The sequence below is a fragment of the Echinops telfairi genome, unplaced genomic scaffold (genome assembly GCF_000313985.2).
Source record: "Echinops telfairi isolate 266 unplaced genomic scaffold, ASM31398v2 ScPeMD7_7467;HRSCAF=8505_0, whole genome shotgun sequence".
Taxonomy (NCBI): Eukaryota; Metazoa; Chordata; class Mammalia; order Afrosoricida; family Tenrecidae; genus Echinops; species Echinops telfairi.
Window position 1 is genome coordinate 6,278,384 of NW_022111367.1, and position 18,423 is coordinate 6,296,806.

The 18,423-nt window shown below is 39.1% G+C and overlaps 1 protein-coding gene across 2 annotated transcripts in view; it reads right to left on the reverse strand.

Annotated features, from left to right (window-relative positions):
* The window catches only part of RNASEH2B (ribonuclease H2 subunit B), a 102,831-nt gene that overhangs the window by 51,852 nt on the left and 32,556 nt on the right, over positions 1–18,423 (reverse strand). For both annotated transcript variants that reach the window (XM_045283793.1, XM_045283794.1), the window contains exon 5: positions 11,233–11,347. In XM_045283793.1, the coding sequence (XP_045139728.1) occupies positions 11,233–11,347 (115 nt within the window). The remainder of the gene's footprint in view (positions 1–11,232; positions 11,348–18,423) is intronic.

Sequence of the window (18,423 nt, forward strand, 5' to 3'; positions counted from 1 at the left end):
CTTCCTCCCCCCTACTACCATGATCCCAATTCTACCTTACATATCAGGCTGGACTGGAGGATGTGCACTGGCACAGATAGGAACTGGAAATACAGTGAACCCAGGACATATGAACCCCCTCAGGACCAGTGGAGAGAGTGGCAGTAGTGTGAGGGTGGAGGGAAGGAGAGGGAGAAAGGGGGAACAGATGAATGGTCTACATATGGCCTCCTCCCTGGGGGACGGACAGCAGAGAAGTGGGTGAGGGAGATGTTGGATGGGGTAAGATATGATAACATAATAATTTATAAATTATCAAGGGTTCAGGGGGAGTGGGGAGTGGGGAGGGAGGGGGAAAATGAGCTGACACCAAGGGCTCAAGTGGAAAGCAGGTGTTGTGAGAATGATGAAGTCAACATATGTACTAATGTGCTGGACACAAATGATGTATGTACGGATTGTAATGAGTTGTATGAGCCCCTAATAAAATGATTATTAAACAAAGAGAGATGGAAATAGGAAGAAAGGCTGATATACTAGCTACTTCAAAAAAATGTGCTGAAAAACTCAGCTTACACTCAAGGATATATGATATATATATTTAAATCCCCTCAGGTTCATTTAGGTTATATTTCAGCTTCTTCGTTATTCTTTAACGTTGCAAAGTGTTCCATTATGTGTATGTGTCATGGTTTGTGTATCCATTCTTCCCTTGATGGTCATTTAGGTTCTCTTCATGTTCTTTGCTACGTGAATAGTGCTGAAATGAATTGGGGTGTGCATATATCTATTTTTGTGTCAGATCTTTTTTTTCTAGGGTATATACTAAGTAGAGAGATTGCTAGGTCTTAAGTTACTTATATTCCCAATTGTTTGAGGAAAGCCTTACTGCTTTTCACAAGTGGATGAACTATTCAGACTTCACTGTGTAGATGCACATAAACTACCTCCAGCAGGCTAAGAGGGGTTCCATCTCGACACTTACTTGCCAACATTTGTTCTTTTCTAAGTTTTGAACTTTGCTGTTCATGCTGGGACAAAATGATATTTCTTTGTTGGCTTTTGCATCTGTGAGTGGCTAATGATTGCAGGAATCACTTCATGTGTGTCTTGGCCACCTTTTCATGTCCTCTTTGGTAAAGTGTCTCTCAATGCCCTGTCCGTTCAAAAATTAGATTATTTCCCTTGTTTAGGTGTTAAAGTTTTCTATACATTTTAGAGCTTAGTTCCTAATCCAATATGTCTTTGCCAAAAAAAAATTTCCCCACTCTGTACAGGGTTCTCTTTTCATTCATTTTTTAATTACTTTTTTATTAATTGGGAGTTAATGCAAATTTCATATCATTCCATAGATCACTCACATCATCAAACAATTGTATAATTGCCACCACAACCAGTTTCCAAATATTGTTTTTCTTCCTGGACTCCTTGACACCATCTCCCTTGTACCCCACCACCACCCCGTACACCCCGCCCCCACCCCCGAAACCCTAATTTTACTTGCTGTCCCTATAATTCATCAATCCTGGGTTTCATATACCAAAACACAGAAAACCATGTAACACAACTTCAAGAGGGTGACCTTGACTGACAGCACCTCTGAGATATACCCTAATATGAGCAAACAAGAACAAAACAAGAATAGAGAAAATGTTGGCAACCAGATCATGTCCAGCATGCATCAGGGGGAGGGGGGAACAGGGAGGGAGGGGGAAAAAAGGGGAGCTGACACCAGGGGCTCAGGTGGAAGGTGGGTGTTGTGAGAATGATGAAATCAACATATGTATTAATGTGCTGGACACAAATGACATATGTACGGATTGTGATGAGTAGAATGAGCCCCTAATAAAATGATTATTTTTTTAAATGTGCTGAAAAACTCGGCTTATACACGGGTATATATGGTAAGTGCTTTCAGTGCTTCATCAGCTTGTTGTAAAACTTCAATTGGTATTCTTGTGTTTAGCTAATGCCTAGGGTGCACCTTGGTTTCTTCCTTTAGGACCATTAGTTCTTGCTCATATGCTGTACGTCCTGAAATGACGGGATGTCCACTAGTTCTTTTTAGTACAGTGAGTGTATATTCTTTCCATCTTCTTTTCCTTCGTCACTCAATATTGTGGCCATAGATTCTTTCAATATTGCAACTTGAGGCTTGAATTTTAAAAATTCTTTTAGTTTATAATATGCTAAGTGTATTCTCTTGTTTTGATTTTCTAACTCTAGGTCTTTCAACATTTCATTATCAGATTTTACTTTGTCTTTTCAAAGTACCCTTTGAAATTTTCTATTTAGCTTCTATTTCATCGTCTTCCATTTGCCTTAACTATTTTATGATGAAGAGTAAATTTCAGATTCTCTTCTGACATCCACTTTTCCCCCTTCTTTCCTGTTTTCTTAAGGACCCTTCCTTTTCCTCATGTATGATGTTGATATTATCCACGGTTCAAGCCATCTCTCATTAGCTATCAGACAGTCAACTTTATTTTTGAGGTGTTCTCAAAATTCAGGTAAGGCCGACTGAAGGTAGCGTTTTGTTTCTCGCAGACTTGTTTTTATTTGCTTCAGCTTAAATCTGAACTTACATATGAGAAATTGATCAGCCCCTTGTCTCATTTTAGCTGCTGAAATTGAGCTTCTCCACTGTCTTGTCCCACAAATGCAGTCAGTTTGATTTCTGTGCCTTCTCTCTGGAGAAGTACACATGTCTAACAACACTATAAGACACGGTAGAAATGTCCCTGTGGGTTTCTGAGACTGTAACTCTTTATGGGAGTAGAAAGCCTCACCTTTCTCCTGCAGCACAGCAAGTGATTTCAAATTGCAGACCTCACATGGATCACCCCAACATATAACCACGATGCCACCAAGGTTCCAACTATTTCATGATCAATATTGAAATGTCCTTTTTGACAATGAATGCAATGCTATTCCTCGTGCCATTCTAAGCATAGTAAACCATATGGTTTTCTGATTCTAAATGACCAATACCAAGATGTCAATCTTTATGCCTCCATTTCAAACTTTACAACTTCCAATTTTCCTGGATTCATACTTTGTACATTCCTTTGTACATTCCAAGTATTAATTATTAACAGATGTCTACAGCTGTTTCTCCTCACTTGGATGCATGTCCATTAGCCAATGAAGGACTCAAGCTTTGCTCCATCTATGTCGCTGTGGTCGACTCTACTTTGAGAAGGCAGCTCTTCCTCATTTACATCTTGAGTACCTTTTGACCCCAAGGGCTCATCTTCTGGCACTACCTCTAACAAGACTCTGCTATCCATAGGTTTACAGGAGCTAATGCCTCTAAAGGGCACGGACTATTTTTTCTTTTAGTCTGCTTTTAGTCTCTCAAAGGTTGGCTGATATCTGTTCACTTTGGGTAAGCCTAATAATATTTGAAATAGCAGTGACACAGCTTTCAGCATCACAGAAACTGGCAAGTCACTACAGTATGACAGACTAGTGGTGGTACTGGGGTATCTCACTCCTCAATCACTGCAGTCAAGTCGAGGCTGACTCATAGTGACTCTAGGCCAGGGTAGAACTGCCCACGAGTTTTTGAGACTGTAACTATTGACAGAAATAGAAAGCCCCATCTTTCTCCTGAGGAACAGCTCGTGGTTTCAAAACGCTGACCCTGTGGACAGCAGCCCAATTCTTAACTGTTCCTAATTACTGCCAGGGGTATTTACACTATTTTATGGTTCTACCCATCAGATAGAGGAGTTCATGTTCTATAATGTATTGGCATTGTCTTCTTAATTTTAGCCATTCTATTAGATATTAGTGACATTTTCTTTAAGTTTTAATTCATGTTTTCTTGGTGATGACTCTTCTTGAGATGTGTTTTCACATTTTATTTGATGTTCATAATTATTTTAGTTTTCCTGTAAAATATTTATTGTGCTAAAATTGCTTAAAAGTGTGTGTGTATAAAACATATCTATTATCAGTATATGCCATGGGAACATTTTCTCCCAGCCTGTGGCTTACCATCCTATTTTCTTAATAATGCTGTCTTTCAAAAAACAGAGAATTTTAATTTTTGATGTAACCCAATTTGAATTTATTTTTTAAATGCAAAGGTTTTTCCCCCTCCCCCAACCTCCCTAACACACACAATGCCTATAAAACTACTCTCAACCATCTGAGAAGATTGGCTTAGAAAACAAAGATAGAATAAAAGTGAGCCCACAATTAAATATTGTGCCCAACAATTGAGTAATAAGTTCACAAACTTGAATTTCTCTGATGTATTGATGAACAAACTACCTGAAGCATATTTTAACATCTCTTTTCAATGTTTTCTATAACTGAGAAACACATAGCATCTTTTTCCTGCCTCCTGGGGATAGAAACTTGACAAGCATATTTGAGGTACTTTAATCGGGTAAATTTTCCTGGCTCTGCCTGTTAAGCACATCAGACAGCACAGTGCAGCTTGTGCTTGCAATATGAAGTAAAGTGTAATGCTCAAGAATGAAGTTCATAACCCTTCACTGGCCCTTCCCCCTGCCATCTCTTCACTGTGAACTTCTTTAGTAAGAAATGTGTTTTGCAAACAGAGCTAGCAAATTGAGACACATTATTTGTCTAGTAAAGAGGGTAGGGCTAAGATACTGTCAATCACCCTTTAGAACACAAACAACTGTGGCTTTGCCATCAGGGAAACAGGAAGGTTCTCGCAAAGCCAGCAGAGGACAGCAAGGCTGTAATGCCACAGATTTTCATGAGGGTATCTGGGGTGTAACTTTGAAATGGCTGCTTGGGGGTCACGAGAGGATGGAAGTTAAACCCTTTCTTCTTCATCTTCACCCTCAGTCATGGGTGTTCTCTGAGTATTCTATTCTTTCTAGTTGCTGTCAGTCTGACTGAATCCTGAGAACCCAGGCATGTCAGAGTAGAATCGTGCGCTACAGAGCTTTCAACGGCCGATTTGAAGCCGATGGACAAGCTTCAACCTATCGGCGAGCTACTCGGTGCTAGTAAACTAACGGTTTACACTCCCCGGGGACTCCCACCACTCTTTAGAGCCATGTTTCTTAAAATTTATTTGAAAATCATAGAAATAAAACATTGCACAGAAAATGTAATTGAACAATAACTTATAATTGGAAAAGAATCCAAATTCAAAAAGGCGGTCAGTATCCAAGGCAATCAAAACGACGGGCTGCAGGGGAACAAGAGGACTGGGAACAGAAAGCCCTTGCTGTGATGAGGATTGTCTGACATAAACTATCAAACAGTTCTCCCCCTCTTTATGGCCACACAAAGGGATAATATGGAGAGGATGTCTGCACATCTTTAAAAATTCAGGTTTCTGTTTTCTACAAGACAATCCCTAAAACTCTAATGGATTTCAAAGTCCAGCAGTGGGTGTTGACCCACTGTGATTTCTGCCCAGGACTCTGAATGTCAAAGTGAAGAAATTCAATGAAACTCAAATAAGGGGTGGTGTGTGTGTGTGTGTGTGTGTGTGTGTAAGACTATGCACATGCTTCATCATCTAATTAGTGAAGTGCACAAATGGATGAACGAGATTCCAACTGTCCCTACCCATTATCCAGTGAAACCTCAGGCAAGGGGATAGGCTTTCTGGAATCAGTTTGGAAAGAACCTGTTGAGCTGGACTCTAGTCTGGCCCAGTGAAGAGACATGGAAGGTGTTGAATAAGTGGAGGCCTCTCTACCCTTCTGTTCCCTGAAGGGAGCAGGGTGGGGTCTGCCGGCATTGTGACAGCAGCTGCCCACTAGCTAACCACTCTCCAAATGGACCCTACAGCCAGGCTCTAAGTCAATTGAGCCAACAGAGCAGCAGTTATGGGCAGCAGTTCATTTCGACAGGACAGCCTCAGTAGCCTGGTGTTTATAGGCAGGAGTCTGGAGGATTTTCCAGACCAGGAGAGAACTGGAGTATGAATGGCACTGATCATCGGGACAGAGATTTGATCATGGAGGTATAAGCAGAGGTGGGCATGGAGGAAGATGTAGTGGAATGGGCAGCACTGGAGAATAAGGTGACTTCAATATGCCTGGTGGACCCAAAGAGGAGGAACTAGATCTTGATTTGTCAATCCAGATGAAGACTCAGGCAACAGTCATGATTTATGTGTAAGGATTAAATGACACTGTGCTTCTCGACGATGTGACGCCTTCTTCAAGCAGCGTGGGACTGTTCATCTGAACAAGTGAACTGGGAAACCCAGAGTCCATATCTACCTGGACAAGGGCACCTGAGGGGACACTAAACTTTCTCCCCTGATGGTGTGTGTGTGTGTGCTGAGTCCGAACTCAAACAGTGAAGTTCATGGGCTCCCATCCCTGGGGCTGAATGGGCCTCAACCCAATCCCTGCATACCCTCTGTATAGGTTAGATGTAGATCGGCTGGAACTCTTAGGCTAGGCTGTGCCAGGGCATCAATGTGGTGAGCCAGCTCTGAGGGTGTGCAGAATTAGGTGGCCCTGTTATCAGGGGGGAAATCAGCACAGGTGAGTTTGAGCATCTCTCCAGACCCAGGATTCAAAGTAGTATCACCAACACTCATGCAAACATAATCTGGGCCCTGATCTGAAATTCAGAGTCAGTGTGTGCAGCTCAGACATGCATCCTCAAGGGTTTTAGACATTCTCTTTTCCCCCCTTGGTGTTGGTTGTGTTGATCATTGCCTAGCACTCTCTGGGGACTTGGGAGTCAGCCTTTAAACCAGGATTTCCACAGGGGCAATAGTTAATTACTTCCTTCCTTTGGCTTCTGTTAGGGATGGACTACTACTGGACTGCTTGGCTACCCTTGGTTCTCCAAGATCTACAATAAGTGTGTGAGGATTGCTTTGTGACCAGAGACAGATATAACAACAACACCGTGTCTCAGAAGCAGCAGTCAATCTCAGCACATACCCCAAACAAGAGAAAACAGTTCATCTGACATCAATACTTACAGATGTGAACCTAGAGGAGGTCTTGGAGAAAGAGAAAGTTTTAAACCATGAGAGAGTTAAGAACACTGATCTTCAACTGTTTTAGCAAACGGAGGAAAATGTTTATATAAGTACAAATAAGAGAGAAAGAAATAGTGGAATTCAGAAAAGCATTACATGACCAATCTGACAAAATAAATGAAAAATTAGAAGTAATTGAAGAACTCCAAATAGAAATTTTAAAAGCAAATACTAAGATGTTAGAACTAGATATCCCTCTGGAGGAAAAAAAAAAACAGAAAAATTTGAAGCAATCGAATCAAAAATCAATGATCTTGAAGACAAACCTCTCAAGACAAATGTAGACTAAAAAACAAAAGAATGGAAAAAACATATCAAGCTAATGACAGTCAAAGAGAAAACAGGAATAGTAATATTAATTCCTGACAAAATAAATATCCAAATAAAAGTAAAACAGAGCCAAAGGCCATTATATAATCATGAAAGCTTTAGTTGAACAAGCAACTATAATATCTATGCACTCAATTAAAGAACTTCAAAATATACTAATTGAATTATAATAGAAATAGAGACAAGTAGACCATAATATAATAATACTAGAAGACTTTACCACATCACTTTCAAGCAAAGATCAATCAACTAGAAAGAAAACTGACAAAGATACAGAAGAATAACTGAGCAGCAAAATCATCTCCATCCTTAGACATATACAAAACACTTCACTCATCTAAAGGACTATACATATGTATGTATACACACACACACACACACACACACATACTTTTTCCCCCTGTGTACATGAAACATACTCTAGAATAGATCACAGGTTAGGCCATGGGTCAGCAAACTTTCGAGAATCCTGTCCCTCACAGCATAATTCTATATATGGTAAACCTCCCAGATTCAAAATAAAAAATTTGGCAACATAGAAGCCTATAAGATTAGTATATAGAAATCAGTTGAATTCCTGTATATTAAAGAAAATGTCACTGAAAAGGAAATTAAAAGAACAATATAATTTATAATAACTACCCAAAAGATAAGCTATCTAAGAATAAATCTTACCAGAGAAATTGAAGACTTATACAAAGAACAAGAATAAAACACTACAAGAAACTAAGAGACTCAGAAAAATGGAAAAATGATCTGTACTCCTGGATTAGAAGACAATACAGTGAAAATGTCAATAATACCAAAAGCACTTTATAAATTCGATGCAATTCTGATACAAAGCCCAGCACAATTCTTCAAAGAAATAGAAAACACTAATCACCAACTTTACATAGAAAGGAAAGAAACCCAGGGTAAACAAAAAACTTACAAAAAACGAAGTAGGAGGCCTTTCACGTCCAGATTTCAAAACCCACTGTATAGCGATGGCAATCAAAATGGCTTAGTATGATACAATGTAGACATATAGATCAATGGATTAGAATTGAGAACCCAGAAATACAACCAAGTACTTAGAGATTCCTAATTTTCGATAAAGGACTAAAAAACTTTCAGTGGGGAAGAGGCAGCCTTTTCAGTAAATGGTCCTGGCAACAGAATTTCCACCTATAAAAGAATAAAACAAGACCTATACCTCATACTATGTACACAAATGAAATCAAGATGGATTAAAGACCCAGATATACGCCCTAGTACCATAAGGACCATCAGTGGAAAAATGGACAAATTTAATGACCCTAAACTTAAGGCATAAATACAGTACCAACCAGAAAGAAAAACACCCACAAAACAGAAGATAAAATATAGGACTGAGGCCTTCTAAAAATATAACATTTATATTTTATCAGAATACTTCAACAAAAGAGAACCCAGAAGATTTGGGGAAAAAATATTTGGCAATGATATATCAAATAAAGGACTACTTTCAAAAATTGATAGAAAATTACAACACTTTAAAAAGAAAAGTACAAAACCCCAATAAAAATATAGGCACAAGACATGAATAAACAATTAACTAACGATGGCACCTAGGCAGCCAACAGTCATATGAAGAAATGTTCCTGCTCATCAGCCATAAAGAGAAACACAAATTAAAGCAAGAAGATATCACCTCACACTGACACGCTGAGCAAAATTTTTTTTAAAACATACAATAATAAATGTATGATAGGATGTCGAGAGGTTGGAATACTCATACACTGTTGGTGAGACTACAGAATTGTACAACCACTATGGAACATAGTATGGCGCTTCCTTAAATAATCCTGAAGTCTACTTGGGATATACTCTAAAAAAATAAAGAACAAAACATGATCAGACATATGTACACCACATTTACTGCAGCAATTTCTACAATAGCAATAGGATAGAAACAATCAAAAACCTTGTCTGTAGAAGAACGGATCAACAAACTCTAGTACATTTGCACAATGGAATATTATGTGTCCTTAAAAACAATGATGAGTCTGAAACATATCATGACATGGACAAAATCAGAGGGCATTATGATCAGCAAAGTTATCCAATCTCATTAACATAAAAATTTCACAACATCATTTTTATAAAGGAAAAAAGAAAAACAAAAATGGTCTCCACATCAAGGGCTAAGATTTTAAAGACTACGACAAAGCCAGGATGGGAGTGGGAGGCAGAGGGGAGAGGGGAGAGACAAGAAGGCAATGAGGGAAAGTAGGAAAAGAGGAAAAAAAGAAAAAGAAGCCACATGAGGTATATGGAGATTTTAATGGGATACTGTCACTGATTTGATGAGATAGACTATGTAACTACACAGGATATGTTTTTATTTTGTATGTATTATATTCCACAAACAAAAGGGAAAAGTATATATTAAAAAGAAGAGTCACCACCTTACAAACCCTCCAGATTCTTCACCCCTCAGACCTAAACACTGTTCTGAATGGTTATAAAAGGAGGGAAAGTAAATGTGAGAATGACTTGGATAATTCTGTGACATATAAAAAAAGTTTAGCACGAAAACCCCAGGGAAAGCTTCTTCAGAAAGTTCTCCACCAAGACAAAGCTCATTCCTCTCATCAATCAAGGGCAATTTTGTGGAAGTCTCTATGAGAAATCACGAGGCATCTACTGTTTAACCATAATTTGACTACATCTGAATTTTTGTTCCCTAACTTTAAAAATTATTTAAGGGACACCGATTTTTCTTCAGCTAATTATATAAAACAGACTAACATTGATATGGTTAAATTCTCAGGACCCTAATTTCTTTAGCAGTAGAATAAATAGCTAGTTTCACCAGTTATAAAAATGTATTGAACTTGATGATGTTTATATTTTTATCTTAATAAAAAGGAAGTATGATTTTACCCACATGTCACATGGAGCCACTTTTCTACTTTAGTGATAAATGTCTAATGTCTCCCTAGAGAAGCCAGGTTCACCTCCATCACACTGTGCTGTCACAGCTTGAGTGTGGGTCCAGTTCACCAGAGATTTGAAGTAATTTGAAAGAAAGGACAATCCTTTGTTCATATATATCTCCATAGCCTTAGTACTAAAATCCGTAGCATTAGTAATAAACAGATGCATCTTAATAGGTTCTCAACAAATATGTAAGGAGGGAGCCCTGGTGGCGTAGTAGGTTATGCTTTGGGCTGCTAACAATAAGATCGGCAGTTGAATTCACCAGCTGCTCTGTAGGAGATAGAGGAGGATTTCTAGTCCTGGGTGTCCAAAAACCCACAGGGACATTTCGTCATGTCCAAAAGTGTGACTATGTGTTGGAATCGACTTGACAGTAAAGAGTTTGAACAAATGCTTCTTGAACCAATAAAGGTAGACCTCGTGTGATTTTACAAATGAGAACTATGAAGCGTAAAGCAGTTTGTGACTTCTGTAAAGAACTGAAACTAAAATCTATGCCTTGTAATGCCTGGCCCTGTATGCCTGGGCCACCAGATTTTAGGAGGTTATATTAAGGCTGAAAATCTAAAGGAATAGAGGAATAGTCTTGATACATGGAAGCAAATCTCCTGAAGAAGCTTCCCCTATGGCCAATAAAGAGTAAATATTAAATTCAGGGGCACTTTAAGTAGCTAAAAGGAACGCTAGTGGCACAGTGGCTACTGGGTTGCTAACCACAGGGTCAACAGTTCAAAACCACCAGCTGTTCCTTAGAAGAAAGAGAAGGCTTTCTACTCCTGTAAAGAGTTGCAATTATAAAAACCCACAGGTTTTTATACCAGTTCTACCAAATCTTTAAAGAATTGCTATGAGTCAGAATTGACACAATAGCTGTGAGTTTTAATTAGTTATATTTTGAGATATAAGCATACTGCCAACCTTTCAAGAAATTCTCAAAGGCCCACATACTGTACCTTTTTCCTCTGTCACATGGTGAAGTAACCTCTCAAGTTCAGGAAGTTTCAGCAACAAGATGCAATTTGGAAATATATCATCCACCACGACTTGATCTAGGGGCTGGAATTTACCCTGAAAAATAAGCTTTGGTAAGTAAGAAGCTCACATGTGAAAAGAAGGGGAAAAGACACCTTACCTTATAGGTATGCTTTTAAACTGAGGTCACTCATTTGTCTTATATAATAAGCCCTTTAGAAGCCCTACACTAAGTGGGGCAGGCTCAAAACTGACCTTCAGTACCCATTAGGAAACCCTTATAAGAGCTGGGGCTCCAACCAGGACACCATCTACCTTGGGCATCAAGACCAAGGAAGAGTAGTATAATTCAGGAAAAGCACTGGAGCAAAAAAAAAAAAAACTTGCAAAGATAGTTGAGATCACTTATGGCTAGTCTAACACATTGGATGTGAAGATGAAGCAACAGAGGACCAACGAGCAGATGAGCAGGATTCCTGATCATCACATGGAAATAAACCCGAAACAGAACTCCTGGATAGTGCAAATGATTAAGTGCTAGCCTACTAACCAAAAGGTTGTTGGTTCATACCCATTCAGAAATGTCCTGGAAGAAAAGTATGGCGATTTGGTTCCAAAGGCCACACACACGTAAATTTCATGGAGGGCATTTCTACTCTAAAACACGGACTCACGTGAGTCAGAATCAGTAGATGACAACTAACTTGTATTTCTCTCAATGTTTTTTTGAGGCATGCGCATCACTTATAAAGAAAAGGAAAGTACCTGTTAAAGCTATATCTGATGTGTTTTCAAATGTAGACCATTGTAAAAGAAAAGACGAAGGAATAAGCCCAAGAAAGCTGCAGGTACACTCAAGTCAAGCTCAGAGAGATGAGTGCAGGCGGCCTGGGCGAAAGTGGACCCAGAAGTGCAGAGCAGAAGAAATAAAAAGATGATTCTTTTCACTTAGGTTTAGTTTGTCTTCGCTTCACTAGCAGTCTCAAAAAGATCTGAGGATACAGAAATAGACGGTATTGTACAGTGGCTTGATGAAGATATACATCTCACCTATGCATTACTTGTAACTCACTCTACTGTTTTGGTTTAGTGTCCAATGAGTTTCTATCTGGAAATGTAGCTTTCTTTGGTTTTAAGGGTTAAATCTTCTCAGTCTTCAGTAATATGTATAATAGCTTGCCATATTTTCTGTTAGGATAACAAGTACCAAGAACTGTTTCAATTCAAATATTCTTTTTTTTCTCTCACATGATAATAATAATTCACATATTTTCCATGTCTTATTATCTTCAAGTTTCTATCTTAATCTATAGCTTTTGTGATCAATCAATCTTTTGTGATGAACCAATATTTTAGATATTAACTCTGAAGTAATCCTATATTTATCAGTAAAGGATGATTACATAATCATAATACAATCTATTTTAATTTTTTCTTTCTTACACATACATAAAAAATAAAACCACATGCACTTTGAATATAAAATTAATGATATTTGGGGAAGCCAGAAGGTAAAGTAATTTTTACTGAAGTTAAAATACGTCCAACCAGCTACACTGAATCCCAGGAAAAAGTCACCAAGGCACATAATGGTTCAATGACTGTATAGACTCGTGTACAAGCTGAGTTTTTCGGCACATTTTTAGTGTAGTTTTTGTGGTAAAATTAGGTGCCTCAGCTGATATCCGGGTTAGCTTATACTCAAGTATATATGGTATCTAACTTTGAGGTAAAGGAGAAAATCATAAGAGCCACGAGGGTAAAAAAAAGGCAGTCACCTATAAAGGTATTCAGATAAGAATATGGTCAGACCTGTCAGCAGACACCATGAAGAACAGAGTAGAGTGACATCTACAGAGAGTTGAAAGAGAATAATGCCAAGCCAGGAATCCTCTACACTGCCAAATTATCTATGAAGATAAGCATGGGTTTTCCCAGACAAGGAAAATCTCAGTTAGTACATTTAAATAAACCCAGCTCTAAAATTCTTACTGACCTACTATGGTCAGAAGAACAACATGTACTGAACACAAACAGAAGACCATCACCTAGAGCAACGCCACCCAGAGGTTAACACGTCGAAAAGAGCGCCCAATATAACATAGCTGAACAGTGAAAATAAGGCAAGAATGAACACTACCCTACAACACACACACACACACACACACACACAACACAGAAGGTACCAGATGACATCGCAGAGTCCACAGATGAATGTAATAATTATGAATGTCAATGGACCAAACTCACACATTAAAAGACAGAGACTAGCAGAAACTGGCTTAGAAAACATAACCCATCAATCTACTGCCTACAAGAGACACATCTCAAGCTCACAGACAAAAATAGGCTGAGAATTAAAGGCTGGAAAAATATATACCAAGCAAACGGCAATTCAAAGAAAGCCGGGGTTACAATCCTAAACTCTGACAAAACTGATCTCAAGGTGTGAGCCATAACAAGATAAGGAGGGGCACTAAATTATGCTCAAGGAAACAGTAAACCATGAACCAGTGAGCATAATATATACGCACCCAATGAGAGACCTGAAAAATTCATCAATTAAATGTGCCAGAAGATGAAAAAAGAAACCACAGGCCCAACAATCATGCTAGGTGACTTTAATACATTGCTCTCCAAGAAAGATAGATCATAGGGAAAGAGCTTAACAAGGAAACTACAAAACTAAACTCTACAACTGACTTAATAGACAGTTTTAGAGCTCTTCACCCAAATGCAAAATTCACATTTTTTTCAAGTGCACATGGCACATACTCGAAGATAGACCACATGCTGGGGCACAAGTTAAGCCTAAGTAAATTCGATCATATAGAGATCACTCAAACTTCCCTCTCAGATCACTACACAATAAGGCTGGAAATTTTAAAAAGGACGGTTAAAAAAACAAGGATTAATACTTGGAGGATGAATAACTTCCTACTGCAAAATGAGTGGGTACTGGCCCAGGTCAGAGATGAAATTAGGAAGTTTTCAGAATACAAGGAGAACAAGAATACAATGTACCCAAACCTTTAGGACACAGCAAAAGCAGTTATCAGAGGAAGTTTGATAGCTGAATGTCAATGGACAGCACACATGAAAAATGGAAATGAGACTTATCATTGATACTCTGTTACAAAGCCTCCAGCAATTAGAGCAGAGTCAACAGAATAATCCTACTAATAGCAAAATAAAAGAAATAATAAAAACCATGGCTGAGATCCATGAGAGGGAAAAAAACGAAAATAATTTTAAAAAAATATCAATGTAGCTAAAAGCTGGTTCTTTGAAAGGATTAACACAACTGATAGACAGTTGGCAAATCTATTCAAAGTAAGGAAGGAACAAACACCAATAGGCAGGATGAGGGAAGAAACAGGGGACATTACAACAGACCCTACTGAAATTAAAAGGCTAATTAATTACCCAGTACTATGAAGTCCTGTACTACAATGAATTCAACAACTTGGAACAAATGGATAAATAGTTGAAAAAACAATCCCTCCCTAGACTATCCCACATGGGCATCAAGAACCTCAATAGACCCATAGCAATAGAAGAAATAGACAAGGTTATCAAGAGATTATCAACAACAACAAAAAATCCCCCAGGCCAGAAGGCTTCACAGGAGAATTCTACCAAGAATTCAGGGAAGAACTGATACCAATCCTACACAAACTCTTCCAAAGCATAGAAAACAATACCACACAACTGAATTCTCTCTATGAAACTAGTATTAAAATGATACCTAAAGTGGGCAAGGATCCCGCAAGAATTGAGAACCACAGAATGATATCTCTAATGAACACCAATGCAAACATCCTTAACAAAATATTAGTCAATAGAATACAAAAGCATAGAAAACGAATAATTCATCATGATCAAGTGGGATTCATTCCAGGGATGCAGGGATGGTTCAACATCTGAAAGTCCACCCACATTATTCGTCACATTGAGAAGAAAAAGGATAAGAAACACATGATAATATCGATAGGTGCACAGAAAGCATCTGACAACACCTAATACCCATTCCTGCTTAAGACACTCACAACAGGACTGGAAGGAAAATCCTTAATGCAATACAATCCATATGTGAAAAACCAAAAGCCAATGAAGTAGTCAATGGAGATAAGATAAAAACATTCCCACTGAAAAAGGGGACCAGACAAGGATGCCCCTTGTGCCCTCTTCTATTAAACATTGTACTGGAAGATGATATGATTTTATACATTGAAAACCACAGAAGCTCCACAAGAGGAGTACTTGAAGTGAAAGAGGAATATGGCAGAATGGCAGGGATACAAGATCAACCAAGTTTATTGGATTGCTATATACACTGGAGATCACAGAATAGGTGATCAAACCGGTAGTACCCTTCACAATAGACAAGCACAAATTGAAGTATCTATCTAGTAATATATTTAACCAAAAAACCCAAGACTTGTACAAAGAAAATTTCAAAACACTATTACAAGAAACCAAAAGTGACTTCCACAAATGGAAGAATATCAAATACTCATGGATTGGAAGACTCAATATAGTAAAGATGTCAATCTTACCCCAGGTACTACATAAGTTTAACACTACACCGATACAAATACCAACAACCTTCTTCAAAGAATTGGAAAAACTGATTATCAACTTCTTATGGAGAGGGAAGAAGCCCAAAATTAGCAGAGAACTCCTCAAGAAGAAAGATAAAGTCGGAGGGCTTGCTTTACCTTACTTTAAACATACTACACAGCCACAGTGGTCAAAACAGCATGGTACTGGTATAATGACAGATACTTACACCAATGGAAAAAAACCCAGAAAACCCAGAAATAAAACCATCAGCATATAGACAACTGATCTTCAATAAAGGCCTCCAAAACATCAAATGAGAAGCAGATACCTTCTTCAACAGGTGGTGTTGGAAAAAAGGAATGTCTACATGCAGAAAAATGGAACAAGATCCTTACCTCACATGCACAAGAACCAACTCAAGGTGAATCACAGACCTTGAAGTAAAACCCCAAACTATTAGGGCCATCAACGAGGGAATTGGGACAAACCTAAGAACTTTGGTGCAGGGAATACACAGGCTACTAGAAATAGGGAAGGACACAAACACAGAGGAAGCACATACTGATAAATGGGATATATTGAAGATAAATCACCTGCGCACATTACAAGACTTCGCCAAGAGAGTAATATGAGAGCCCAGAGACTGGAAAAACATCTTTAGCAATGACACATCAGACAAAGGGCTTATTATAAAAATATATAATATTCTGCTAGCCCATAACAAGAAAAAAATAGAGTCCACTGAGGAAGTGGGCAAAACATCTGAACAGAAGTTTCACAAGGGCAAAAATCGGAATGACCAATAAACACATGAGAAAATGGTTTCCAATTATTAGCCGTAGGGAAATGCAAATAACAACACTATGAGATACCACCTAACACCCTTAAAAATAGCCCAATTCTAAAAATCAGAAAGCAGCAAGTGCTGGAGGGAGTGTGGTGAGATAGGAACTCTCATGCACTACTCATGATCCTGGAGGTATGTGGAGCCACTATTGAAATCAATTTGGTGATACCTAAAACAAACGGAAACCAAACTACTATATGATCCAGCAATCCCCCTACTGGGCATATACCCAGAAGAAGTAAGAGACAGACCAAGACCAGACATCTGTGCTCCAATGTTCATCGCAGCGTAGTTAACAATCATGAAGAACTAGAAACAATTTAAATTTCCATCAACTGACGAAAAGATTAAAAAACTATTACATACATACAGTGGAATACTACATAGCCCTAAAACGCAGTGATGAACACACATGAAGCACATTGTCTCATGGAAAGAGTTGAAGAAAATTATGCTAACTGTAGTAAGCCAAGAACAACAGGCATAGGGGGAAAAAATTCCCAGGGTGAGGTCGAAGCACTGTAGCAGAGTCAGACCCAACCCAGGGATGCATATAATAGCCAACTAAAAAGGAGCGGGGGGAAAAAGATGTGGGCAGTGGGGGAACAGGGCAGTAACCACCCATGGGGAGGGTGTTGTTTATGTCTCCACAGGAAAGGGAGAGAGGGACCAGACTCCATCCCAGAGCGCCAAGCCTTGAGGACAACACACTGGCATGGCAGTGAACTAACAGAGGGTGATAGAGCAGGGCCCAAGTTGAGCTATGTTGATCCTCAACCGAAGAATGGAATACAAAGGACAGCATTGAAGATATAGCCCAGGGAAGGTGGCAGGTCTGTCTAGACCACCTGCGCACTAACTAAAAGGGAAAGCGAGAGAGAGAGTGAAATTCATCATGGCCCACCAAGCCCCAGGACGACATCCCTACTCAGAGCAGCCACTGCACAGAGAGGACTGTAGGGCTGGTCCCACCATGAGACAAGATGTTCCCTCACTGACCCACAGCACTACGGAGGACAGCACTGGACACACTGTGTGGAAAGTGTGCTTGGTCTGCCCCAAGCACAGAGGGGTGAAACTTGAAGGAAGTACACCTGGGCAGCAAGGGGAGCAAAGTAAGCAGGTCCTGAAAACAAACTGCTGATTCTGGGGACAGGGCTTGGACCTCATCAGACCCGATTAGAAAACACTCATAAGGGTCAGCAGATAGACCTGGAACTATCTATCAGGGTTTTTGTTGGTTTTTTTCCTCCGCCCTATGTCTATCTATATAGGATAGGCAGGACAAACAATCTCGAGGAGAAAACAATAGGTCCCAGGTCCCAGGGGGCACATGGGAGAGGACAGGACACAGAGGGGGAGCTGGGAGTCAACCAATTCAGGGATGAGGGAACAAAAAGTCTAAAAATGATGGCAAGGAGGCCTGGTGGGGTTTGATCTGTGGGAGGAGGCCTGGTAGTGTTTGATCAAGTGCAATGTATCCACAAGGAATTACTGAGAGCTGAGTGGAGGGTGAGCATGATAGTGGGATAGGAGGAAGGAAGGCGAAAGGAAACAGAGGAAAGAAGCAGGAGACAAAAGCTATTTATAGAGGTATAGCTATAAACATGAATATATGTGAATATATTAATTTATAATGAAATGGATAGAGGCCAATGTACATATATTTATATGTTTAGTATTGAGATAGCAGACTGATTTGGGGCCTCTACTCAAAGCCTCCCTAAAGACAAGAACACTTTATTCTAATAATCTGCCA